At 32.0% G+C, this 14,211-nt stretch overlaps 1 protein-coding gene and 1 long non-coding RNA gene across 4 annotated transcripts; both read left to right on the top strand.

Moving 5' to 3' along the window:
* The first annotated feature begins 559 nt into the window (after positions 1-559).
* LOC101501766 (uncharacterized) lies at positions 560-8,289 on the top strand. The gene is made up of 26 exons (XM_004511987.4): positions 560-884; positions 974-1,135; positions 1,267-1,432; positions 1,523-1,639; positions 1,734-1,864; positions 1,972-2,122; positions 2,627-2,694; positions 3,226-3,324; positions 3,415-3,530; positions 3,674-3,848; positions 3,944-4,054; positions 4,150-4,228; positions 4,360-4,503; positions 4,590-4,703; positions 4,894-5,015; positions 5,100-5,182; positions 5,265-5,386; positions 5,477-5,597; positions 5,678-5,815; positions 6,097-6,193; positions 6,361-6,486; positions 6,838-6,930; positions 7,034-7,139; positions 7,427-7,569; positions 7,666-7,755; positions 7,877-8,289. Exons 1-26 carry the CDS (start codon positions 738-740, stop codon positions 8,003-8,005), a joined length of 3,150 nt encoding a protein of 1,049 aa, XP_004512044.1. The 5' UTR covers positions 560-737; the 3' UTR covers positions 8,006-8,289.
* Positions 8,290-10,917: 2,628 nt separating this feature from the next.
* Positions 10,918-12,787, top strand: LOC105852665 (uncharacterized). 3 transcript variants are annotated; one of them, XR_001144549.3, is made up of 3 exons: positions 10,918-11,056; positions 11,952-12,149; positions 12,243-12,787. It is a non-coding gene; the product is annotated as an uncharacterized lncRNA (long non-coding RNA). The 3 variants fall into 3 exon arrangements; XR_012161480.1 differs by lacking the exon at positions 10,918-11,056 and adding an exon at positions 11,106-11,254; XR_003474480.2 differs by lacking the exon at positions 10,918-11,056 and having other exon boundaries at positions 11,106-12,149.
* The last annotated feature ends 1,424 nt before the right edge of the window (positions 12,788-14,211 follow it).

Below are 14,211 nucleotides of genomic sequence, written 5' to 3'. Positions count from 1 at the left end.
CTTATTTTGGCAATATACATTCTCCACCCAAAAAAGTCTCATGCATAGAGTTATATATTTAATAAATTGTCTTTCACTAATTAATAAACTAAGAGATAAATATTCATTTCATTGGTACCGTATCTCTATAATATTTTTAAGATAAAATTTAAATTGTATTATAATTTTTTTGTATAATATTTACATATGATAGATAGATGTTTATCATTCAATTATTAGTTAAGAAAAGTATAGATGTTTTATTAATAGTTTTTTTATATAAAAATTATGATATACTGATTAATTTTGTTTATATAAACATATACTTGATAAATATTTTTTATTAATTAATTAGTTAAAAGATTATCATCATATATCAAATAATAAAAATAGAAAAATGTGAAAAAATTAAAATTTTTAATATCATCTATATCAAAGTATTAAAAGGTATAATACATGAGACAAATATTTTTATTTTGAGTATTAGTGGTTGATATATAAAATGACATAGTTGTACTGTATCATCTTTATTAATTTCTTATTCTAATAAAAAATCCTAAAAAATCCCTGCTTTTACAAAAACAAATCTAAAACCCTCAATCTCAACCAAAATTGAAGTACTAAGTTACAAAAACTGAATTTTTTTTTTCAAAACCCTAAAACCTTCAACCTTCTGAAGATATCCGCCATCCTCTCACTTCAACAGCATCGTGGTCCCGTTACCTGCCATTTACCACCGTTATTCCTTCTTCTGTACAATGGAGAATCTCGATTCAACAGAGTTTAAGGTTAATGAACTATTGAAGGAAGTTCAAGTTCATTATTCACCTCACTTTTCTAAGTTCGTCGATGACACAGTCTCCGCCATTAAATCATCCATCGACAAAATTCCCGATGACTATAAGGTCAGGCTTCTATCAATCTTATTTTCGTTTTTAGAACATTCAATCATACCAATTGTGCTCAATGCTAGTCAATTGAATTTTATTTCCAGGTAACTGCCAAATTGGCACCGAGTTTTGTCAAGGACATTGGTGCTGATAAAGTGGATTTCAAGTTTAAGAAACCATCGTTTTTTAAAATTGGTGGTAGTTACTCTACACAGTGTCTTGCTAGACCTGAATTAAGTGTGGATCTTATTATAAGGTTACCAAAGGTATATTATTCATATAAAGCGTATTACTTCTATATTATATATATATATATATATATATATGCTAATTGGTTTTAATTTAATTTATTAGTGTCAAGTGTTGTAATACGCAGTTGTATTTTCTGTTTTGATAGGAGTGTTTCCATGAGAAGGATTATTTGAACTATAGGTACCATGCAAAGAGGTGTCTTTATCTCTGCTTGGTGAAAAAGTATTTGGAGAAATCTTCTTCTATTAGTAGGGTTGAATGGTCTACCCTGCAGAACGAAGTTCGAAAGCCTTTACTGATTGTGTATCCGGGTTCGTACATTTGTTAGCTTAGCTTTTAAATTTCAATTTCTTTTTATTCTAATACGATATTGGGGTGACTAATGGAGATAATTACTGCAGCTGCTAAGCTTGTTGACGTTGATGGTTTTTTTGTGAGAATTATTCCATCGGCTACATCTATCTTTAGCATATCAAAGTTAAACCTGAAGCGCAATAACATTCATAATTTGAATAATGGTTTGTACCTTCAACACCTGTATTCCGTTTGTTTGAGATTGTTGATTCTTATTCTGATACAATGTATTGATGATTGATCATTAATATTCTGAAGGGAGTTCTGTTCAAGCTACACCTAAGTATAATTCTAGTATTTTGGAAGACATGTTTTTAGAGGATACGGAAATCATCAGCAAATTTTTTCTTGGATGGAAGGAATTAAGAGAAGCTTTAGTCCTACTTAAGGTTTGATATTTGAATTTCTATAAGGCATTTGTGCATTATGTTTGGTATAAAAAAAAATTCACATGGGAAGGGAACACTTATTTTGATGCTGCTCTTTTGTAATTTAGGTATGGGCTCGACAGAGAAGTTCTATATACGTTCATGATTGCCTGAATGGATTTTTGCTATCCATCATACTGGCACATCTTGCTTCTAGACAACAACTTAGCAAGTCAATGAAGGCAATTGAAATAATTCGCATTACCTTCAACTTCATTGGTATGTATATAGACTCTCCTTTGCAGTTCACCTTGTTTTGTTTAGCACACTCCTTTGAAGTTCTCCTCTACAATTGATCTGCTATGAAAGTGAAGCTGCTTACCTTTGAGAATTGTGTTTGTAACATATACATAGTTCCACAATACTAATTCTTTCAATATGGTACCCATTTGATGCACATTCTTTTATTAAAATGAAAATGTTGTTGAAAACATTGCTTATTTCTCCCCCTGTACTGATTAATTTTGATGACTAAACAACATTTTCCTGCCATATTTTGGTATTCTCGATTCATTATCATTGTTTCTGTCGACTAGTATATTTTAATTCCATCAGAAGTGTTACATATACGGATCTTTCCTGCTACACGTAGTTAGTATTTTACTGAATTTCTAGGCAATTTGCTACTGACTAAAAAATCGGCTTAGACTGGAAATGGGAGCTTTTTAAAATCGATTTTGATATTAAATTGATATTTATTTATTATTGTCATTGGTTTTGCAGCCTCTTCGGAGACATGGAGCCGAGGTCTCTACTTTCCAAAGGAAGGCCAGGGAAATATTACTAAAGAGGTCCAGATCTCTAACCTTTTTTGTCTGCTTTTGCAATTCTATTTTGTATATAGTTTGAGTTCAGGTTCCATTTATGGTTGTTCTGAAATCCAGATCTCTATTGATAGTTTATTTTCCTCAGTGTTGTTAAATAGCAGTGCTATAGCGCCATAATATGTCATCATTGTTCCATGATATGCTATTTAGTACAAAATGTCGTCAAATAGTGGCACTTTGCATAGCAGAATTTGAACAAACCGATGTTTTCCACAATCCATGATTGACAATGATTTTCCTAAAGCTTTTTATTTGCATTCATGTTTCATTATTTGCCTGTTTTTAATTGATGAAGGGATGGAAATTTTAAATAAATTATATTTTGGTAACTCGGTAATGCAACATCAATTGTATGGCCTTTCATTGGCGGCATGTGGCTTTCAATCACTTGCATACAACAGCTCAATCTTGGATTGATGAAAATGAGGTTATTTTTATAAATTTTCATTTATATTCTGTGCTAATCATTGTTGTGTTCACAATTCCCATTTGCAGGAAAGGGTGCAACTAAAAGGGTCGTTTCCAGTTGTGATATGTCATCCATCAGGGGCGTTCAATTTGGCTTTTCGAATGTCTCGGAATGGTTTTACTCAGGTATTCCTGACCAGCACACAAACTTCACTATTAGTTATCTTTTTTATATCATCTCAAATACTCATTTTGATTATTCATTTGTATATTCAGCTTCAAGACGAAGCTGCTTTGACACTTAAATGCATGGAAAAGTGTAGAGATGGTGGATTTGAGGCAGTTTTTATGACTAAGATTGACTATGCGGTTAAATATGATTATTGTATGAGGTAGTCATAGCTTTTTCTCTCTTGCCTTTGCTTTTCTTCTTGGTAATAAATACTGTATTGATTCAGATACTGTATTTTCCTGGTGGTTTGCTTCAAGTTTTAAAAGCTGCACATTTATTTATTACATGTTTTTGCTCGTATAGAATAAACTTCAAGGGAAACAAGAACCTATATGCATCTGGATTTTGTTTGGATGATGAGTGTTGGAGATTGTATGAGGAGAAAATACATGTTATTTTAGCTAAAGGATTGAATGATAGAGCAAAATTCATTCGAGTTATATGGAGAAATGCAGAATGCCAGTGGAGCGTGAATGATGTATGATTTCAAGCACGAATTTTCAATATCTTTTTTAAAATTGCTTCACGTTTTTCCTTATTTTGTTGTGTCTCTGATTGAATTCACAACTTCAGGGCTTGTCAATACTTGATAAAGAGCCCTTGTTCATAGGAGTTTCAGTCAGTAATTTGGAGAAAGCATTTAGGATGGTCGATATTGGTCCAAATGCTGAAAGCAAAGACGAGGTACATTCTTTTGTTCATGTTCACTCTGTTTTTCCATGTGTTCGAATTTGAGATGCTTTGCATGCACCACCGTCCTTACTCATGATTTCAAGCAGGCTCTTGAATTTAGAAAGTTTTGGGGAGAAAAAGCAGAGCTTAGACGATTTAAAGACAGTAGAATTGCAGAAAGCACAGGTGAGGCAATATCTACTGTTGCAATTTATTTCTTTAGTTGATCAAGTATGACTAGCATAGCTGTCTTGTCTTGCTAGCCTAGATAAAGTATCCCGATGACTAACTTGGTAATGCCTTTTTCTCTTATATAGTATGGGAATGCCAGAAATGGGAAAGGCATCTGATTTTGAAAAAAATTGCCGAGCATGTGCTTAGTCGGCATCTTTCTTTCTCCAAGGAAAATATTGTAGTAGCTGTGGATCAACTTGATTTCTCTTTGGCTCACGGTGCTGCAGGTAGCAATCTTATCTATACTCGTATTTTTGACCCCTATGCCATTATTATTAACAGCTTCTGTTCTTATGAAATGATTAATCCACAGATCCTATATCACACTCTGGAAGTTTGATTGAGGCATTTGATGTTCTATCAAAGCGTTTGCGTCTTATTGAAGACCTCCCTTTGAAGGTGTCTAGTGTACAGCCTTTAGACTCTGGTAATTTACTCACCTGAACAAACATTTATTTATTAAAATATGTACTCTTCAAAGATTTTCTTGTATTACTTTTTAATGTATTTTTTGTCAATGCTTGCGGTTGTATTATTATAAAACTGATAACTTTTTGCCAAAGAAAAAAATGCCAGTATAAGGGTGTTTAAATGCTACACGTTGAATTCATTTACAGCATTCAGGTTTACATCAGTCTTCCCTCCTGAACCTCATCTTCTAGCTAATGAAAAAGTTGAATCTCTCAGACTGAATAAGTTGGTTCCATCATGCATCCAACCACTAGACATTATGATTCAGGTATGACTTTATGCTCTAGTGGTGTTTAATGAACTGACCTATGTACAGAAAACTTAAGGAGAGCTTATTATTTGCTCTTTACAGCTGGAAGGTTCTGGGAACTGGCCAATGGATGAAATTGCAATTGAAAAAGTAAAATCTAGTTTCCTTATTCAAATTGGAGAAAGGTGGGAACTTACGTTCGTTATTTGCTTTAGTATCTTGTTGTTTTTTAGTGTTTAATGTGACATGATTATGTTATTATGGCAGTCTTCAAAAGAAGTGGGGGATGACATGCACTGCTACTGAGGATGATGTGGATGTGTTGATGTCAGGATATGCATTTCGTCTTAAAATTTTGCATGAGAGGGCCCTTAGTTTACTCCAAGAAAGTATGGTTTCCACATCTTGTATGATTATATGATGATTTAAATGGAAATGCCACTTCTGATTTTCACTTATCAAACCATTTTAATATGCAGTTGGGAATGATCAACAAACTCGGGTACATTCTGCAGACAAGAAACTTTTTATTCGTAGTCAACATGCTAGCATGATCAATGGACTACAAAGTCGTTACCCAATTTATGGGCCAGTAGTTAGGTGAAAATATGAAAATTTCTATGCCCAGTTACATTCCGTGTATAATCCGTGTAACTCATAGGTTTCTTATTTGTTTATAGACTAGCAAAACGTTGGGCTGCTTCACATCTATTTTCCGCTTGTTTGGTAGAGGAAGCCATTGAGTTACTGGTTGCATATCTCTTTCTTAATCCTTTGCCATTTGATGTTCCCTGCTCGCGGATCACCGGGCTCTTAAGGTGTGTTTCCTAATATTGTTACTCATTTACTCAGCAGATATGGGGATTATTTACTGTCTTACTAAGCAAGAGTGAGTGTACTCCTCAAACCTAATTTTCTTGAGGGAATGTCATACATCTCATTACCACAGTTAATGTGGACATTCCCTCCTTAAGTGGTTTCACAACTGGGTGTGAAGTTGGGACGGAAAATTACCCCAAGAGGCCAAGCCTAAACATCAAAATTTCCAGATATGGTTATTGATTTGTACATATTATGACACTTTTTATTTCATTGACAGGTTTCTGCAGTTGCTCTCAAACTATGATTGGACTTTTTCTCCATTGGTTGTTGACATAAATAATGACTTGAGTCAAAGTGATGCAAAAGAAATAAATGTAAGTTGTGTGTCTAAGTGCATAAGTAAAAACTTGTTGATTTCTTTTTAGTCTGTTATTTTTCAGGGCTTTGCCCCTTATTAGTATAAATATAAAAATGTTAAACTTGTTGATAATGTTTGTCTTAGGAAATATTTGTTCTTGATGGTCAATGTATGGATTTTCAGGATAATTTTTTGCTAAGAAGAAAAGGACAAGGAGAGAATGGACAAAATATAGGGCCAGTGATGTTCTTGGCTACAGCTTATGATAAAGCATCGGAGGCTTGGACTGGATTATCACCTAGTGCTCTGGTTAGTTATTCTTTAAATTGGATATAATTTGGGTTTTACTTTGTTCATATATTTATTTCATAAGGCCTGAAGTTTCTTTGTGTTTGTTAATTGCAATCTCTGTCCTCACTCTGGCTTTTATTCACTAGATTCTAGGAATAATTCTCTACAATATATAATATTACCTGGGTGCTTGACTGTCTTTAAGTAACAATAAATTGCTAGTGATAGTATCCAAAACAGTTAGGGTTCAGTTGAACATACCATTGTTTTGAACCTTTATGTCAACATTTCTATACTGTTTAATCTAGCGAGTGCATGCCAATTGATAATTAATGAGGTATTTGTTGCATTGTAATGGATTATTAACAGGAACTTAAAAGGTTAGCGGCTTATGCCCGAAGCAGTGCAAATTTGTTGATGAAACTCTCATTTCAGGAGGAGATTGGTCCCTATAGATGGGAGGTAAGTCGAGCACATTTTTCAGCTATTTGTTTCAATAACTGAGTTGTAGATGAGAATGAGATTTCTTTTAAAAGCCTAATGAATTTTTCAAATCTTGCTGCAGTGCCTTTTACGAACGCCCTTAAACAATTACGATGCAATCATTGTTCTCCACAAGGAAAAACTTGCATATCCTCAAAGGCTTCTCTTCTCATCAGAAGTTGATCACGGTATAGATCTTATTAGCTGGTTTAGAAAATAATACAGGCATAAAATGGTTCAAGGGTGAGAGGAAGATGTCATTAGTTGACTATGATAACTATTTCTAGCAAGACTGTACAATTTTATTAACCATAGCAGGTTTTTCTGGATCTACTAAACAATTATGACAAGGATGACATTAGTTTCAGTTTCAGTATGCTAAAAACTTTATACAGTCTGACCTTTCCCCTCACTTTATCTTCACTTACACAAAGCTTAATTAATAAAACGATATTCTCATTGGAAATGTTATCAGGAACACAAATTGCTAAAGGACATGCTAGCAAGTGCTTCCAACCCTTTTTGTTGCCTAAAGATTTGAAGGGTAGGCCAGAGGAACTTAAAAAGAAGTTGCTGGTAGACTTCGATCCATCGAGGTGCTTTATCAGAGATTTAGAGGTATGAAAATTATATGATGTTTGAACATAGTGGTGTTTTTTCCCTCTGCCAGTACACTCTTTGCTAATTTAGATATCCTTATTTTTTAACTTGTAGAAAGAGTTCTCCACCACATTCCAGTTATGGCATGATTCTCTAGGAGGTGACGCCATCGGCCTAACGTGGGGGAAATCATGTTCTTCCAAGGTACACAAATTGTGTTTATATTGTTGATGTTGATTTAGTGCAAAGCATGTTATGAATTCTTAATATACAAATCTAAGCAAATGGATCTTCTCATCACTGTTTTTTTTGTTCTTTTTCAAAGAAGCGGAAGCAAGAGGAAGTTGTTGAGGAAGGATATGACCCTCGCAAGGTGCTAAAAGCCGTTGGTGAAGTAGGAAAAGGGTTTGTGAGGAGTATATATTTTCTCAAGCCACCAAGGGTCACAAACTAATGCAGTTTCTGTTACTTATCTGTAAATGGCAAAATTTTGACTCTAGTCAATTTGATCAATTAGAAAAGTTTTGTGAGGAAGATTAATTAGAAAAGTAACTTTAATTAACGTGGAGAACACAGTTGAGAGCACAAAAGTTTTGTAGAATGGTGCATGTATTCCCACCTCCATAGGCCGACAGCCCAAAAAGAATTCCATATTCTTATTGTAAAGTTGATAGTGTTGCATAAATTGTACGTTATTTTTCACGAATTTTTCAGATTCTAATAGAGATAAATTGAGTATATGTTCTTTTATGACGAAAAGGAAAAATGCCGAAAGATGCAAAATGTTAAGTTCTAATACGAATACATAAGCCAAAAATGGCATGATCTTTCCTGATATTAACCTGTTCCATATTTTCTGATATTACGGCCAGTTAATGGCTATCTCTGAATTAGTGTTTTCCACATTGAGATATGTTTCGTGCTACATAGCACCATTCTTTAGATATGATTAACAGTTTGGAAAAAGAAATTTGCTGCTAAGATATATAATTTATTTTTAATTAATTCTGTTAGAAATAAATGAGAGAAAAATATCTCTTTTAATTTTCTTTGTTTATATAATTTGCACTTTCTTCATAATTCCAATGGCTTGGTAAATGGAACAATTAGGTGTTAAAATTTTGAACAATTTATGCCTATCTGAATGCACGTTCATCTTATGGGATTCCGAATTTTTACTTTCTTCTAATTTTGGAGAGGAAAAGGGTAAAAGTAAAATAAATAATTTTGGAGAGGAAATTGTTCTTATTACAATTTTATCGTTCTCTTTTATTGCGTTTCATTTGTATACAGAAATGATTTTTTAATTGTCTTTTTACATATACATATTTCTTTTCTTTTGCTTTCAATACAATGAAACAATTTACTTCTCTTTTCTTCTACTCTCACTTCTCACTGAACAACTAAAAATAAAAATCATTTTTTTTTCTTTAACTTTCTTAACCAAGTTATTAGTCTCAAGTAATTAATAACTTCAATTAAAAACGCATCATTTAAAAGAATCTAAATTTAAATTTTGATTTAAAATAATTATTAAAAAAGTCAGACTTTTAAACTCTAAATAATATGGACTTCAATATCGTAAGTACCGTAAGGACCACCGTTCTCCTAAGAATCGTAGTGTTAAAAAAAAATATAAAAAATCAAAAGAAGATAGAGAATAGTTTCACTGTGCTACCGCCTTTTTCTCACCGGGTTGTTAGTTTCAAGGTTGTCACAAGCATTCTCAAGAGAGTGGGTTGGGGACTTGGGGGTATATTATTTATTTAGAATAAAATTTACACATGAATTCTCTCAGTTTTAAATTCCTTGATGGAGGGTGAATATCTTTTATTCCCAAGAAAATACAGAGAAAGTATCAATAACTATACTCTATTTTTGATGGTATAAATTGTCCACTGTCAACAAATTTTCGATATATTATGTTTTTAATCAGAAATTATATGCTTTAAAATTTTCGATAATTAATTTTATTTTTTTGAAAATTTCAAAACTTAAACATAATTTTTTTTCTTTTGATTTTTATTTTATTTTTTTAGAAAAAAAAAAACACTATTATATATAGATTTGATTTAAACATTCACAATTGATCAAATTTTTGAGTCACAATAAGCTTTCATATTATGGGCAAGAGATGTTGGACGACAAAGCCGAGTAACTGTTATCATCATTATTCACTCTGACATAGAGACCGGAAAGAGAGGAAAGAAGAGATATATTATTAGTTTAATGTGTCGACTTTAAAACCAATGAATTACTCTTCTTCTTTTTTCAACAACGACTTTCCTATTAGATTGTATATGAGGTCGAATTCAAGAATGTCCCATAGCGCTTTTTGCTCTTCTATTTTCCACTAATTTTTTTTTTTTGAATGATTACATGTAAAAAAAAAAGTTGTGCCAGAAATTTCAGAAACGAAATTTTTTATAGTTATTTTTAATATTGAAAATTTGAAATTTCTACTAGTTATTTTTCAATACTAAAAATTTTAAAAATTGAAAACAGTTACAAGATTTTCAAATTTTCATATGAGAATTTTAAAAACAAAATTTCGTTATGGTAAGAGAATTTTAGAGAAAAAAAATTACTTTTTTTGAATTTGTTCTAGTTTTCACCGTAGACTTAAAGGTATTTTAGTAAGTTAAGCGATAATTTTTTTATTTGGGAGTATAAGTTCAATTGTGGAGGTACAAAATCTAATTTTTCCAACTGGAATGGACAAACTTTGTCTTTTTCTCTTTGGGTAAAAAAACATGTTAAAAAGTTTGAAAATTATACTCTATACCCTCACATTTAACCTTGTAAGAAAATGATATTTTTGCTCACGTATAAATCTTAAAATTTGTAAAAAAAATTATAATTTTACCGGAAAACTTAAAATAAGTTTTCAGATATACAACATATATGTTGGAAATTTTTTTCCAAGTTTTGCGGGAAAGAAGTTACACTCCGAATTTTTTTTTCTCAAGTTTTCCAGTAAAGAAGTTACATTCCGGAAAACTTTTTTCAACTTTTTCGATAAAGAAGTTACACCAGTCAACTTTTTCCTTTTGAAAAAGAAGTTATTTTTTAAAAAATTAAAAAATTTAGTGTCTATCGAAAAACTTATTTACAAGTTTTCTAGTAAATCCCTCGGAAAACTTTTTACAAGTTTTTCAGTAGTATACATTTTTAAGCTTCTGAATTAGAAAACTTTTTTAAAATTTTCTAGTAAAAACCTTAATTTGAGTTGATAAAATAGTAAAAAAAATCATAGGTATATTTGACATTTTTTAAAATTTGTGGGGTATAGGTACAAATATAGGGTATAGGATAAATTTTTCAAAAAATTTTGAATGGGTTTGGGCTGTTGTAAATTTAAGAAGGGCCTGCTCTCAACCTCATAACTGTGCGCAGCGCGCCAGTTCATACCGCATACGACACCGTTGGTAAAAATAAATAAAAATCTTTCTAGAAACATAATTATGATATCTTCTACGGTTGTTGCAGCCAATAATAGCACACAGTGAGTGCTATTTCTTAAAAATGTTTTTATGCTTAATTCGAGGGTTGTTCGGCTTTCTTATTGATCTTACAAATCACATTTGCATATATATTTATTTATTATTTCTCTTCGTTTCATCACAATCATAGCGTGCATATGTTTTTATTTTTTATGTTGATGTTTTTCTTTTTCCGCTGCCAGTTATTTTCTTCACACTAGGCATGTTATCTATAACATCTATGCTATGCACACAAACTATTTGTTTTATGTATCTTTCTAGTTTCTAACAACCTGTCTCTTTTCCATTTTCCTTCTATTGCTATACGTGTTCTCGTATCAATAACTGGGTTGAATTGCACACGAATTTATGCTTGTGATATAAAATTCAGAAGTAAATTTGAACTTTGAAGTGTGGAAACGAGTGAGAGAGTGGTGCATGGAAAATGTTTGTAAGAAAGTATGCTTGAACGTGTGGTGTGGCATTTAATTCTGACCAAGAAGCTAAACGTTATCTTGGTGATAAATCAAATGACGCATAGCCTAGCCCTGTTTGGATAAACAACTTATAGGATAAAGGCATATCGGATCATATAAGTGCTTATGTGCAAGCCATTTCTGTATCAAATGATAAATTAAAGTCACATTGTTTTCATATAAATAAGTTATATTGGAGAGCTTAAGGAAATAAGCTGAAAACAACTTGTAAACATGTCATAAGTTGTTTTCATAAACTCCTCTTTTCCTGTAACTGCTTTGTGACTGAAGTTTATTTTGATTATTTTAGTGTTTTCATAAACATGTCATGTCAATTTAGTGCTAAGATTATGTTGATTTAGATATTCCAAAAATCTTAATGGGAGATTTTTTTCTTTTATATTTATGTTGATTAATGGTAACTGGATTAACTTTTTGTCAGGTGTTGGTAAGAATGGATTCAAACAGCAAGCAGATTGATGAAAAATTAATCGTCAAGCCAGCACCAAGTGTCACATTCTGCCAAAGAAAGAAATCTGGGAATGGGAGTTTTGTGTCTAAATTAAGAAATCACTTTCATGAATTTATTCATGCATCTGTTGATGAACACAAGACATGCTTGAGAAACACCATTCAAAAGGTATATTTTCTACTGTGGATGTATGTATATATCTATGAAGCCTTGTGTCTTTGTGATGCTCACAAGTGACCTATTGTATTTTGTTTGAAACAGATATTTAAAGCTTCAACAAATTTTGGAAAAAACAGTGAAAACGCATACGAAAATGAAAATTCTGTACAACTTCATTCATCTACAAGGAACTAGAATGCTTTTCTGAATTATCAGTAGATGACAGGAGTATTGTGAAAGTTTATTTTATATAGCAAGACCTTAGATCACTTGATTTACTACATTTATTATGTTTCACTACAAAGTAGTAATCAGAAAGTACTGCCCTATCATTTGACCGATGGTCTCTACTAAATGTTGTGAAATAGCAGCTATAGAAAGTTTATATTATATAGTAAGACCTTATTAAAACACTTGTTTTACTACATTTATTATGTTTCACTACAAAGTAGTAATCAGAAAGTACTGCCCTGTCATTTGACTGATTGTCTCTCCTCAATGTTGTCAAATAGCAGCTATAGAGTAGCGGACAAATCGCTTTTGTTTTGTGATATGCTATTTAGTAAAAATGTTGTCAAGCAAAGGTTATTACGGCACACTACCACTGTATTGTAGCAAAATTTGAATAAACTACTATTTTCTGCGAATTGTGATTTTCAATGCTGGCTCCCCTTTCGTAATGTCATTAATGCATAAAATTGTTAAAACCACTTATTCAAGTGGGACTTCACAGTTACATGTGATTATCATGAAGTTTTTATCTGTAGTTAGCATTAGTATTAGCCTTCTCCTTCGTCTGTAGAAATCCAGTCCTCTTATGAATTGTTTGAAATTAAATACTAAATTTGTAAGAATAGAAGGTTGCTTATCTTTCATTATATAAAATGAGGCGTGACAGTGAATGGTAATCATAGAGTGCTAGAGGAATTAATTACAGACACCTAAAAAAAAGAGTTACAAGGTAAGAGTTACTAGTCAATGCTCCTAACTGTTAAATGACTTCTAAGAAAATGGTGTTCAATAGAGTTCCAAGTTCCTCAGCCTGCACATAATTTGCAACAAAAAAGAAAATGGTTAGCAAACAAACAGATAATATAATCTGTTCACTAGTCCAGTAGAAGATATTCGTTAGAATAAAAAATATATCTTTGAACCTTGCAAATATATGGATTCTTGGATTTAGCTGTTGTGCTACGTACAGTAAAATTTATGGATGAAAGTTCAACAACTGATGCTATTTGCATCAAGTTATATGCATCTCTTCACAGTTTTGGCATTGTTTAATTGAGAGGTAGGGTAGGCAACCATCTTTTGCTACGAATTTCAAGAAGCACTAATGATTCATGAAAAAAGAATATTAAAAGAATCTTGCATTAACTATGAGGTTTTTAATCAAGACCATATAACATATAAGTTAAAATTAGTTTCTACATCTCAATATGAGTAAGTTTGTAAGGATTTTTCTGTAACTGAAGAATAGATTTATTTTAATCGAGAAACTCCTATAAACATGAATTTTCATTAATGTTCTGAGGAAGTAAAGGATTAAAATAAGCTTTTAGGAAGCATTCCCATCCCACTATAGGGGCACTGTCATTAGAAACTTACTGTATAATAACAGTAATTAGTCAGAAAATGTTAGTTTATTGATAGCGGAACAATTCTATTTATGGAGGTTGTTGAAAATATAATTTGTTTTGTCATAAGGGTAGGGTAGCAGGTTTCGAGCTATAGGTTGTAGGAGACTGAGGAGTTAAACTAGCAGAGTTCAAATCTTGATGAAGGAAAAACTACTAATATAACAACTATTATACTAATATTTGTCTATAAAAATATTTGTTTAGACAATGTTGTTAATGGGGACTCAGATCTGTTACCTTTAATTTGCACTACTGATGTTTATTTTGCTGCATCCGGTATTTGTCCTGTAAGCTGGCAGGGGAACTTTGCCTGACTCAATGTTTTTGATGTCCTCTTGAAGAATCTCATATTGCTTTTTGATTTCCACTTCAGTTGTCCCTCCAACAAACATGGCTATATTGTACCAACGGTCAGAAGTTTCCTTGTCATA

The sequence above is a fragment of the Cicer arietinum genome, chromosome 8 (genome assembly GCF_000331145.2).
Source record: "Cicer arietinum cultivar CDC Frontier isolate Library 1 chromosome 8, Cicar.CDCFrontier_v2.0, whole genome shotgun sequence".
NCBI lineage: Eukaryota > Viridiplantae > Streptophyta > Magnoliopsida > Fabales > Fabaceae > Cicer > Cicer arietinum.
The sequence above is the reverse complement of the archived record's forward strand: the minus strand, read 5'-3'. Positions and strand labels throughout refer to the sequence as shown.

Excerpts from the sequence above, each read along its gene's own strand:
- LOC101501766 (XM_004511987.4), top strand. The coding sequence starts at position 738 with ATGGAGAATCTCGATTCAACAGAGTTTAAGGTTAATGAACTATTGAAG. Across the intron at positions 4,229-4,359 it reads TAGAATTGCAGAAAGCACAG|TATGGGAATGCCAGAAATGG; the intron begins GTGAGGCAATAT and ends TCTCTTATATAG. Across the intron at positions 7,570-7,665 it reads GCTTTATCAGAGATTTAGAG|AAAGAGTTCTCCACCACATT; the intron begins GTATGAAAATTA and ends TTTAACTTGTAG.